At 56.4% G+C, this 12,928-nt stretch overlaps 1 protein-coding gene across 1 annotated transcript in view; it reads left to right on the forward strand.

Annotated features, from left to right (window-relative positions):
- The window catches only part of ZFPM1 (zinc finger protein, FOG family member 1), a 45,089-nt gene that overhangs the window by 27,540 nt on the left and 4,621 nt on the right, over nucleotides 1–12,928 (forward strand). The window contains exons 4-5 of the mRNA XM_006926884.2: nucleotides 8,163–8,265; nucleotides 10,221–10,430. Of these exons, the coding sequence (XP_006926946.1) occupies nucleotides 8,163–8,265; nucleotides 10,221–10,430 (313 nt within the window). The remainder of the gene's footprint in view (nucleotides 1–8,162; nucleotides 8,266–10,220; nucleotides 10,431–12,928) is intronic.

A 12,928-nucleotide genomic window follows, 5' to 3' on the forward strand; every position in this document is an offset into this window, starting at 1 on the left:
GCAGGAAGTAATGGGTTGTGTGGGTGGGGCTCCTCCCTCAACACTGGCACCTGGAGGCCAAATGCCACCCTGATAGCCCTAACCAGCTCCAACCTAGCAGTTAGGGCCCTCCCTCCTCTGTAGTGTTTAGAGCAGTCTCTGGAGGCCATGAGCTTCCCGTCACTGGAGGCATTCAAGCAGCAGTTGAGTCGTCAGAGGCTAGGCTGTTGGGCGCAGTTAATAGTTGGAATGATGAGTAAGTGAGCTGGGAACTCTTCGGTTCTCATCTCTGAACTCTCAAAGTGTCAAGAAAACCTGTGAGCAGTGACGCGGCAAAGGCAGGGTGGCTGAGGACGGGGGGTCTCGGCATGTTCTGAGTGTCCAGACTCTCCCGACACCATACTATGCGCCCATCCTTACAGCCTCTGTTTTCTTCCTCCCTCCCGCCCTGAGTCAGGGATCACTGTCCCTATTCTACAGATGAGGAAACTGAGACTTCAAGAGGTTAAGTGACTTTCCAAAGTCATCGAATCAAATAGCAGAGGGTCCACCCAACCCCAGAGACGCCTACAGGCTCTAAAAGGACAGGGCTGAGGGGCAGGAGACACCCTCGCCAGCCCCAGGATCCCGGCCATGTCCCCACGTTGCCCTCCCCTCCCATCTGCAGCCTCCTCTCTGGGAGTTTTGTCCTCCTTGGGCCTGGGGCACAGGTCATTCTGGGGAGACTTGGCACGAGGCTGGAAACCCTCTCCAGGCAGAGAGATAATGTCCAAAGGGAACAAGGGAGCCAGCCCCAGAGAAGCCAGAGGCCTTTGAGGCGCTTGCGGAGGAGCCCAGGGAGGAAAGAGCCTCGCCTGCTCTTCCCTGCAGTTTTATCTCTTGCAGAATTAAATCCTTGATTAACCCTTATCTCCCCAGCAGGCGCTATCTCTGCCTTGGCGCCAAATGTCCAGACGCACGAACAAGATGATTGATTTCTTAAAGATATGTGTGCCTTTCTGATACTTCATTTATTGTCTAAATATTTTTGCTAACATTTCAGCGGGCCCCTTATCGAGCTCAGCTGATGGGTCCCAGTTCTCTCCCCCACACACCTCCTGCCCCAGATCATCCTATCACCAGCCAGGCGGTTTGTCTTCACTCTTTGGAGAGGGAGGAGGGAGAGAGGCACTGATGGGGTATGGCCACCTTTTCCTGCTGGTCTCCTTGGGGGAGTGGGGAGAACACTCATAGGCAGGAGTGGGGTCAAGGTAGCTGGACGTGGGTGGGAGCCCCAGGAAGGACACAGAGGGCACAGAGCCTGGTGTCAGGTCAAGAGTTGGTTCCGGCACCAACCTGCTGTGTGACCTTTGGAAAGTCCCTCCCTGATGTAATAGCAACCTCCACTATTGGAAACCAGGGCTTAGAGACCCAGCCAGCTCTAAAACTTGCAGTCAGATACAAAAGAAATATTCAGGACGGACGGACGGACGGATGGATGGATGGAAGGATGGATGGATGGAAGGATGGATGGATGGATGGATGGAAGGATGGATGGATGGATGGATGGAAGGAAGGATGGATGGATGGATGGATGGATGGATATGGATGGATATGGATTGATGGATGGGTGGGTGGTTGGGTAGATAAATGGATGGATGGATGGATGGGTGGTTGGGTAGATAAATGGGTGGATAGATGATCGGATGGAAGGCGGGTGGACGAATGGTGAATAAGTGGATAAATGGATGGTGGATGGATGAATGAATGAATGAATGAATGAATGAGCAAATGAATGAATGAACAAACAAATGAGCTCTTTCACCCCAGCTTGGCCCACACTGGCTTGGCCCATCTGTCTGTCCATTTGACTCCACAGGACTTACCTACTTTAGCCATAAGGCCATTAATATCAATGAGACCTGGGAGGGGCCTATGGCTGCCAAGCAGGGCAACAGGTTCAGTGGAGAAAAACCCTGAGAGGTTGAAATCAGACCCTCTAGGCCCTGACTTGCCATGTGGCCCCAGGCGAGTCTTTGCTCAGGGATCAGTGTAGAGGGTCAATTGGGTGGGCCTCCTTGGTCCCTTACCTGGAAAGAGAAATGGGGCTGGGACCCTTGGGGTGTAGCATCCCAAGGCTCTTAGCATCCCTCCATGTAGGAAGCCCCGAATGCTGGCATCAGGTGTCACTGCCATAATAGAGCCAAACCTCACAGCAGGGCAAGCCCTGGCCAGGGGCCAGAGGAGAGCTGAGGCTGGATGCCCAAGTGCACGCCTAGTGATGTTCCTTTCTCCTCTTTGATTCTCATTTACATCTATTTGTAATAGGTCATAAGGGACAGGGGATGCACAGGGAAGACATCCCCCACCCCCGGCCTGTCACTGCACTGACTTCTGGGGACCCAGCCCACGTGCCCACGTGTGGGGTGCTCTGAGTTCTTTCTTTATCCAGATAGGGATGCACTGCAAGCCACCCTACATCCTGCTTTGCTCACCTGCTGAAATGTTTTCAAGCGTTCCACATCACAGCACCAGGTGCAATGGGTCACCCTGCTGCTGGCTGCAGCTGTCCAGCCTCAGTGTTCCTACCTGGAAAGTGAGAGTCGGTGACGAATGACATGTTGTAAAACACCCCACCAGCAGGTGGTTGCTGCCCACTAAGGCCTGGGTACAGAGGAACAGTGCTGGAGCTGGCCCGCCAGCCATTCCTGCCCACATCCCTGCCCCAGCACTGCCCCTTACTTATAAGCCCTATGGCCCTCTCCATGCCCCTTGTGCTTCTGGGGGCCTCTCCCAATCATTCCCGCCTGTTGTCCTCTGTCCAGTGGACCCAGCAGCCCCATGGGACCCAATGGGAAATGCCCTGAAGCTATGCTCCCTTCCCCCTCCCCTATTACTGGAGTATAGCCTGGCCCAGAGCTGGGGATGCCAACAGATCACTAGGACTAAGGTGGTTATTCCCCAGCAAGCCCCAGGCTAGAATTTTAGGCTGACACTGTTGACTCCCCTCAACCATAAGGCAGCTGTTCCGATAGCCCTATTATACAGATGGAGAAACTGAGGTTCAGAGAGGTTCCCCAGAATGTAAGAGTTTCCTGTGGCTGCTGTAACAAAGTACCACAAACTTGGTGTCTTAAGCAGAACTATATTCTCTCCAGCTTCTGGTGGCTGCTGGTGATCCTTAGAGTTCCTTGGCTTGGAGACATGTCGGTCCCACCTCTGCCTCTTCTTTTCCCTTTCTCTTCTCTCTTAAGGACACTTTGTCTCCTTAGGACCCACCTGGATAATCATTCGTGTGGATTATCCTTATTTTAATCACATCTGCAAAGATTCTTTTTTCAAACAAGGTTGCATTCAGGCTGCATGCACGTGGACATATCTTTGAGGGCCACACTCAGCCCACTCCACAGAACTAGCAAGTAGCAAAGCTAGGGCCTGGCCAGGTTGGCCCCTGGCCCTGCATGGGGCAGCCCCTGAGAGGATGGTCAAGTCTGGGCTCCTCTGGAGCCCCAGGGTAAGGAAGAGTGTGGCATGGGGTGCCCTCCTAGGGACAAACCCCAGACAGGAGACCTGCTGCTGGCCCCCAGACTGGCCACCTGGGGGCTCAGGAGAATTCAGCTGGTCCCAGGGACTCAGGACTCCTCCTGCCACATAGGAAAGACCCATGCTGAGGGCTAGGAGAGACCTCTTCTCCTCAGCCCTGGCCACCCCTCTGGGGCCAGGGCACAAAGCCCACCCAAATGGCTGGCTCCCTCCCTGAGTTCTAGGGCCACCCGGAGGAAAATGCCCGGGAGTCACATGGCTCTTCCCCATGCCATCCCCTCCCCCCATTTTCCCTTCCTCTGCTATCCCTCCCCCCGATGTCCCCTCCTGCCTGGTGTCCACACAACTCCCCTTTTTACCCCTCCAGGCCTCACCCCAACTGCCCTGGCTACAGTGGCCTGCACCCTGCACCTGCACCCGCCAAGCCTCAGCCCTTCTCGGTCTGTCCCTGTTTCTCCAGAACTTGACCCTCCAGCCTCCATGGCTTGCTTTTGCCTCTCTACTCCAGCATCCACACCAGGACATCAGGACTGCATGTACTGTTCACAGTGACCCACACCTGGCACAAAGCAGGCTCTCGGATGAATGAATGAAAGAAAAGTCTGCAGTGATGTAGTAGAGATCATGCAGACCTAGGTTCTAGTCCTGTGTGCACATGGCCACCTCCCATGGCCTTGAGCACCATTCACCTCTATGGGCCTCAGTCTCTTTGCCTGTAAAATGGGTTCTTCACAGGGTCTGGGAGAGACAAAAAGGGCCCAAGGACTGAAGGCTGTTGCCTCTGGGCGGCTCGTGGTTTCTCAGGACTGGCTGAAGGACAGAGGGGAGGGTCTAGTCAGAGCCCCCCCTGGCCTGCCCCAGCCCTGCCCTCACACAAACCTGCTGGTGGTGAGGCCTGGTGGCCCCATTAACCTTCTGCAGGGCTGTCTGCTTCCTATGCTGGGCCACCCTCCCTCAGAACAGATCCCCCACCTCCCCTCAACTCAGCTTTAAGAGAAGCACCGCCAGGTTTGGGAACAGCCTTAGATAAAGTTGTCACAGCGGATGCGGCAGAGATAGGGTTTCTGATGGTTATCAGTGGGCACAGAATCCAGACACTGACCTCTTTGTTGGGGAAACAAGGAGCGTTCTCAGATGCACCCAGAGAATTTAAAGTGGCCGCCGGTTATCCAGGAGCTGGGTGGGGCTGGCCTGGAGCCAGGAGGGAGGGGCCGGGAAACCCCAAAGGACTGTGGGCAGGGCTTCTCGCTAACTCTGGACAGGGCCTGTCCAGGGCAAGCTGAATCTAGACTAGGCACCAAGACTGGGGTACCCACAGAGGGAAGGTGGCTGGAGGCACCCAGGGCTCTGCTTATTTTGGCAGGAGGGCTAGTGGGGAGTTATGAATAAACGGCCCCTTCCAGGTTTACACCCTGCTGCCCACAGGCAGGGCGGGCCAGGAAGGGGACCTGCCTCAGCCAGTGCCTTCACCACCAGAGAAAAGGGCTTCTGTTCCCGGGCTGCTGAGATTTGGGGAGAAAATAGGGGGAAAAAAGAAAAAATAATGAGTAATGGGGCAACCCTATATAGTGTCAGCCCCTCCAAAAGGGAAAAAGAGACAAATCTGCTCCTCACCCAGTGTAATCCTGGGGGCGGGGAGGTGTCCTGTAGGCTGCTTGGTACAGGGCAAGGGGCTGGCTGCCTGGGGTGGGTGGTGGGGGTGAGAGCAGGCTGGGCTGACATTCAGACAGTTGTCCCCCTCCATCTCGAGCCTTCCCCATTTAAGTGAGGAGCCAGCCCTACCCTATTCCAAGTGTTAAGAGTTGAGGCAATCTAGGGGTGAAGTTCAGCCATAAAGCCCTGGATCTCCCAGCCCATTTCCTCCTGGATGTCAGGTGCAGGGTGCAGGACAGAGGCCCCCCAGACCCCTTCATCCCCTCCCTCCTCACCTGCCCTCAAAGACAGGGCCATCACCCAGCCCAGCCCGGCCAGGGCAGCCACCAAGCTTGGGTACTCAGTACCCTTCAGAACACGGAGACGGGCTGCTCCAAGCAGAAGGCACAAAGCTGACCAGGGACATGGCGCCCCTGCCTTCCATCTGCTTGGAACATACACGGAAAATTAGGGGTTCTGCAGCGTCAGCAAAGCTGGACGCGGGGGTTTTTATCATGCTGTGAACACGCGCTCCTGAGAGTGATAAGCATTAAACCGACGGGGAGGCTGTCAGTCTCAGTTTGAGGGTTTAGAAATATTGGGACGAATAATTAGATTTCATATCGTTACCGCAGCACCCATCAGAGGATCAGGCAGATTAATTTTTTCACTCTCCTCCACTCATTAATATTCATTAGAGACTTGGGGAGGCCCCAGCTTCCGCCTTGCTGCTAGCTGCTGGCCCCGCTGGTTCACCCACCACTGCGCCAGCCCCACCCATTCCACTTTGCCTCAGGCCTGTCTCCCGCTGTGGTCTCCACAGAACTCCCAGCTAGTGGGGACCCCCAGCTGGCACCCAGCTCTGGCGCCCTACTCTTCAGTGTCAGAATCACTGGTGTCTTAAAAAAGCAGGGAGCTGCCTGACACCAGCCTGCCCCAAAGCGGCTCCTTGGCGGAGAGCCCCACCTCGAGTTGACATTTGGTGATTGCTGGCTGGTGCTGCAGTGGATGCCAGCCTCCCGGGCCCAAAGGCAAGTGCCTGCCTGGCGTGTCCTGCTGGCCAAAGGGAATGTGAAAGCAAGGATGGTGGGGGCTTGTTTGTCATGTGCTGGTCACATACCAGGAGGGCACTGTTTCAAAGGAGGGCTTCACACAGATTGCTTCTTCCCAATGCCCTGGGGGAAACTGAGTCACAGAGTCATGGATGTGACCCATCCTGCAAGCAGTTGGCAGGACCAGGATGGGTCCAGAGTGAGCATGCAGGCTTGGGCTGAAGCTCCAAGGAGGGCTTCGTGGTGCTGGATGGCAGGGCTCTTCCTGACCCGCTGGCCAGCTATTCTCCGCTCGCCCATTCCATGACTGAACTGGGGTGTGCTAACCTGGCTGGGAGTTGTTACCAGGAGTGTCCAGCACACTGGCCTGATCTTACTGGGTCCCCGAGTCTGCCACCAGATGGGGACAAAACACGGAGGTGGTTAGAGGGTAGGTCGAGGAGTGATACCCTGCCCAAGGTCACAGTAGGGGATGTCAAGCCTGGACTAGACCCTGATGCCCAGGTCTGGAGCCCCTATGGTCTGCATGGGCAAAGCCCAGGAAAGTGCTATGGGCTTGGACCTGGCAGGGAGGTGCCTGGAACCCATCAGAGGATGCCCCACGTGCCATCACCTGTTCTGGCCGTCCCACCATGGCAGCATCCTCACCAACTGCCATGTGCAGCCCTAGGGTACACAAAACCACCCCTGTCTAGGCGATAGCATTTCCAGGTACAGCAAGTGACATTGGTTCTTCAGTTTCTAAGTAAAAGTTATAAAACAAAAATACTCAAATGTTAACATACACCATACCTTTCTATGCGGAACTCAGTGGCTGAGCTTGGGACCTCCAGGCAGAGCTGCCCAGAACCAGGGTCCAGTGGTGGGGCTGAGGCCCGAGAGGTGGCAGCAGTCACCCCAGTCTCAGGCAGAGAGGGCCAGGTTTCTGCTCTGCCTGCCAGCCAACCATGGGTCTGCACTATGTCAGGGGCTGGGCCACAGAGTGGGGCTGTAGGTAGCCCATGCCACCCAGCCATCTCCTGACACCAGACTGCGTTGGGACAGGGGACACGTGTTTCCTCTGCTTTGCAGGGTGCTGGAAATCAGGCCACCCCCATCCAAGGCCCAGCCCTGAGGGCCTAACCCAGAGTGCTCTTTCCTTCCAGGTGCTACAAAGGCCAACAGGCAGACCCAGCTGGGGAGAGAGCATGGCTGGGCCAGATGCTGGCTCAGACTGTCCCCCCTCTTCCCTTCCCTCCCCATGCCTCAGTTTCCTCACCTGTGAGATGAGAGGACACTGCTTACTCTCCAGGCTGGCAGCAAGGCCGGGTGGGCAAGGGGCTGGTATATGGGGGTCACAGGGAGGAGACCATGCTGAGCCAGCCTCAGCATGGGGACATCAAGCTGCCTGGAGACCTCAGCAAAAAGCTACTGGTGTTCTTCAAGTGTCCACTATGTCCTGGCCCCAGGGATGGTCAGGACAAAGGTGGGCCCACCGTGTGCCCTGCAACGGGGAGGGAGTCCCACTGTCAGAAAAGACACAAAAGACCCTCTCCAGGGAGATGCTGTCTTCTCTGAGCCAATCTTGGCCTCAGACCACAGAGCTCATTTTCTAGGCCCCTGGGTGCTCATGTGGGAAGAGCCTGTGCCTGGTACAACCCCATGTACCCATGGAATGTGCCATAGCTCCCAGTGACCTGCCAGGATGGGGTGTGGTAAAGAGAGAACACAGGTCTGAGGGTGATACCCTCTGCCATTGGCTGGCTGTGTAACCATCAGTATGTTGCTTGACCTCTCTGGGCCTGTTTCCAAGAGAACCCAGCGCCATATCCCTAAAATGTGTTACGAGCTCAGCACTTGATGAGTATCAATCCCACAGCCTGGCCCAGCACCCCACCAGGCAGTCTCTTGGGCTTTCCCCCACACACCCCGTCGGGAGTCCCTGGCTGGGCTCTTTCCATTCTGCGTCCTTGCTGATGCCCCCTTTCTGTCCCCCAGAGCCCAGCCCTGACTCTGCTGCTGGAGGACGAGGCCTGCTGGCTGAGGACACTGCCCTGTGCCCTGACGGAGGCCGAGGCCAATGCGGAGATCCACAGGAAGGGTTGGTATCTGGCGCTTCCCTCTCAGCCTTCCGGAAGGTGGAGGTCCTTTGGCTGGCCCTTAAAGGGAAACCAGCCTGCTCTGAACCAGGCTGAGGGGCTGGCCACCACTGCACCCCCAGTACCCCAATTAACAACCATCTGGGGCAGGACAGATGTCTGCCCTGGGGGTGGGGAAGCGGGGTCTCAGGAAGCCGAGACAACTCTCAGGGCCTCTGGGAGACCACTGGAGCCGTGGACGAACCCAGGCCAGGGAGACCAACAGGCCCAGCTATAGGTGCCGACTGGGCCAGGGCATGTGCAGTGTGGCCCACTCCAGGAACATTCAGGAGGGCTGTGTCCAAACCTAACTGTGGGTGGGGCCTGAGTAAGTCCCCTCACCTTCTGGGGCCTCCATTTCTTTGTGATGTTGAGGAAAGAGCTTGATCAAGCACAAGGGCTCATAGCCCAAGAGCTTTTGCCTCGGCTTCCTTCCTATGTCCCTCTTGCCTCCCTGCACCTTCCGTAAGAAGGGACCCAGGAGGGAGAGCCTGGGCAGGGGGAGGGAGAACAGGATAGGTGTCCTCGCCCCCTTCACTTTCTCACTTCAGAGTTCAGGCCACACAGATGAAGGGACCTGTCTCCATCACTGCAGTCCTGCCTGCCCCGGTGGCCTTATTCCTGCGGAAGGTGCAGCATAGCCTTCTCGATGTGTGAGGGTCAGAGTGTCAGGGTGATGAGGGCGCCCTGTTACGAGTAAGGAGGCTTGGGTCCCGGGAAAGGGTGTGTGGACAGACACGTGACAACTTCTAAGTGAAGGCCATTTGCCACACGGTCACCTGGGAGGGCTGTGCACCCATTGGCCACAGGAGACCCGTCTTGTTCCCCTATGGGGGGCTTCACTTTGCTAGAATGTTCTGGCGGTGTCACACCCACCACCACCTCCTGAGCACATAGCATGTTCAGCCAAATGTCCTCAGTAAAAGTAAAGTTCCATCCTGAGAGTGGCTCTCATTTCCAGACAGAGCCAAAGGCCACTGGGGCCAGGCAGCAGCCCTGTGACCAGCTCCTCGACTTGGCCTCTACCCACCTGGGAGCTGCCAAGGTGTTGCTGGGTTCAGCATCTGGGGACTGGACGTTCCATCCTACCCTGCTATCCACTCTGTGCACCTGGGCCAGCACTTCACCCTGTGTGCCTCAGTTTAACCCTCCGCATGGGGGAAGAACCCTGGCCCGTCCTCCCCACCAAGGGGTACCCTAAGGACCCAGAGCAGCTGTAAGGCACTGGAGAGCCTGGTTATGGCAGCAAGTGGTCAGCCTTGAGTTTGTACATCCAGCCAGGACATGAGCCAGTTAGCACTACCTGGCTGGCCTGCCCCTCCTGCTAGCCTGGCCAGCAGGACTCCAGCCACCTGAGTCTTCCCAGGCAGGAAAAGGGTTCTTGCAGCTGAGTGGCCTAGTGCTTGACAGACATGATTGGGCCCCTCACTGGGGTCTTGTTGGCCAACGCTGCCCCCTGCAGGCTGCCGAGGGAACAGTGCAGTATCAGAGTTGAATGGAGCAAGGAGGCTGGTCCAGGACCTTGCCCAGCAGCTACTAGGCCCTCCCCAGGTGCTCTGCCCCCTGTCCCACATACCACCCCTCCTCTGCAAAATGGGACAGCTGTTCTAGCCACCCTCGGGGCACTCCCACTCCATAGGCTCAGGGCAGGGAGGCCCACGGTACAGGCAGGCCTGGGGGACCATCTAGTCACCCCACAGAGGCAAGACAGCTTGTGGAAAACAGCCAGCCACAGCTATGACCTGCATGTGGCCACTCCCTGACCATGGCCTTGGCTCCATCCCCGACCCCAGGCTTCAAAATGCTGATCTCTAAGATGAGGGGCTCACGAGGATAAGATGGGCAGAGTCTTGGCAGAGCAGGGGTGGTGGGCCCAGGGTTCCTGGCCCTCCTATCACGGGTGCTCTTACCCCTGCAGATGAAGCCCTCTGGTGCAGGCTTACCAAGCCGGTGCCAGCAGGTGGACTGCTGAGCGTGCTCCTCTCAGCTGAGCTTCACAGCACCCCCAGCCACCCTGTGAAGAAGGAGCCAGCAGAGCCCGAGTGCTTGGCCCCCTCACACACTGACATCCAGCTTCTGCCCCAGCAGGCCGGCATGGCATCTATCCTAGCCACAGCAATCATCAACAGTAAGTACACCATCATGCCACCCCAACTGCATGGCAGGGAAGACAGCACAGTCCCCGGGGTGCAGGGCTGCAGGTGGTACCCAGGAGCTCAAGATCTGCAGAGATCTGCGACCACTAGGATCTGAGCAGAGGAGCTTAAAAGTGGGGTCCCATGTGGGGGCGGGAAGCTCCAGGCTGTGGCTAGTGCATGAGAGCAATGTGGTTGGCTTACGCCTAGTGATGGGGCAGCCCTGAGCAGGCTGAAGGGAGGCAGGGCAGTAGCAAGCACCTAGCTCAAGCACAGAGGCAGCAGGATCCCCAGGTCTCTTGCACTAGGAAAGGCCCAGCAAGCACGCACAAACCTGAGCCTGCGCCTTCCCTTTTGGAGCAGAGCAGATGCCCCCAGCACTGCCCACTAGATGCTGGTACTAGCCCCACCACTCAGTTTTAACAGCCAAGTGTGCCCTGGGGGTAAAGGCACCTGTTCAGTATATCTGAAGTGGGAAACTGTCCCTCATTTCTCCCAGGACACATTAAGCCTTACAGGTTGTTGTGAGAATTAAATAGGATTCCCTCATTCCACACGTACCCTTTAACCATCTATACTGAATAAGCAGCGGAGGGACCAGGGTTGCTGACCCACCCCGAGGGCACCACCACTCCAGAGAAATGGCCTTACTTGGAGATGGGGCAGCAGGAGCAGGCAAGCCCATAAAGAAAAACAGTGATGTGGTCAGACGGTGGCGGGGCTACTTTAATTGGAGTGGAAAAGCCACTCAGAGATAACAGGCTGAGACCTGCACACCAGGAAAGAGCAGTTTAGTGGTTGCCCGCAGGGCTAAGGCCCAGGAGGTGGTCACTGTGGCTGGAGCCTGGCAGTATGGTGAGCATGCAGGGGATAAATTTCTGAGGGTGGTTCCAGGCAAAGATGAGATTTCTTCCCGGAGCAACAAGGCCTCACTAGAGGCTTTGAGCTGCAAAAGGTATGACCCAATTTGGTTTTGAAATTACCTGGTTGTTGGATGGCAACTGTGGGTTGCAAAATTAGAAGAAAATCAAAGGTGATGACTTGAAGCAGGTGGAGGCAGCTGAGGCAGAGCCATATAGGACTTCAGAGCCCACAGGGAACTGCCAGGGGCAGTCTAGGTGAGGAGGTAGCAGCAAGCACAAGGCCGGGCTTTGATGTGGCTGTCTGGGTGGATGTCTGGCACCATCACTGGCAAAGGAGTCAGGGAAGAGAGCCCCTCTGAGCATCATGACCCTCAGACAGCTGAGGGATGCGTGCTGGGGCTCAGGGCTTGGTCAGAGTCCCGCAAGTGCCATGGGGAACTATGGCACAGGATGAGGCCCCCCCGCCCCCTAAAGAGACCGGACATGTGGACACTAGTTGGGGGATTCTGCCAAGGGCAGTAGTGTCTGCTGTCTCTTGACTGGTGAGACCAAGGCAGAGAGGCGACTGCTGGCCTGGGCAAGTGTGAAGGTCCCTGAGGTCCTGACCAAAACCATTGTAGCAGAGCAGGGAGGAAGCTCTTACAGAGGACAAAGGAAGAGCCTGTCTGAGGGGACATGGCCTGCATTGCTCAAACTGAGTAATCCTGGTGTTTGTATGCTGGTAGAAATGACCTGGGGAGAGAAACTGGTGACACCAGGGTCGGGGAGAACAGGCTACAGCTGTGAGGTCTGAACCCAAAGCCTGAGTAGTGGGGCTAGGCCAGACAGGACAAGGCCACTGCCTCAGGGAGAATGTGGGTCCTGCAGGGGGGCTGAGAGGGCAGCACCAAGCAAACAGGTCCTGTGTGGACATCAGAGGCCAAGATGACCACCTCACTAGGGCAGGGAGGTACAGCCACAGAGTGCCTGAGGGACCCAACTCAGAGAATGGCCTCTAGCACGACATGATGGCATGCAGAGGTCAGTTGAGTCCTCAGCGTGGAGGCCACCTTTCTGTCTCCTCCACATGGGCTACACCGATGGAGGTGTATAGGAAACCCTAGGTGTTGGGCTTGCCATCTCAAGCCAGCTCAGGCTCAGCCCCTCTGAGCCCTGGTTTCCTCTTCTCTGGCCTCAGGTTTTGGTGTCAGTACCTATCCCCCAAGCAGCAGTGTCCCAGGAGCATTTCATTTGAGAAGCCATCTTGTTTAAACCTCCAAACCCCAGCCCTTTGCACAGACTTCTTCAACCAGTGGTCCACAAGGGCCTTAAGAACTCGAGCACCGGCATCCATCAGACCCAGTCGGTTTAATTCTTGAGACTTCACCACTCTGGGGCTGTTTTCTCACCTATGAAATGAGAGTAATAGTAATACCAGCTTCAAGGTGTTTATGCAGGTTACCTGGGCTTTGCCCATCCAAGACTTGACCCATGGTCAGCTCCGGGTCGCTGTCTGGGGCTTGAATGTGCCTCTGAGGCTCCAGTAGCACAGTCCTCAGCACTGACTTTGCAAATACCAAAAAAAAAAAAAAAAAACCCGCCTCAAGTCCCCATCTCAGCGTAAACCCCCAGCTGACAGAAAACAACGC

This window comes from Pteropus alecto, unplaced genomic scaffold (genome assembly GCF_000325575.1).
Source record: "Pteropus alecto unplaced genomic scaffold, ASM32557v1 scaffold7, whole genome shotgun sequence".
NCBI lineage: Eukaryota > Metazoa > Chordata > Mammalia > Chiroptera > Pteropodidae > Pteropus > Pteropus alecto.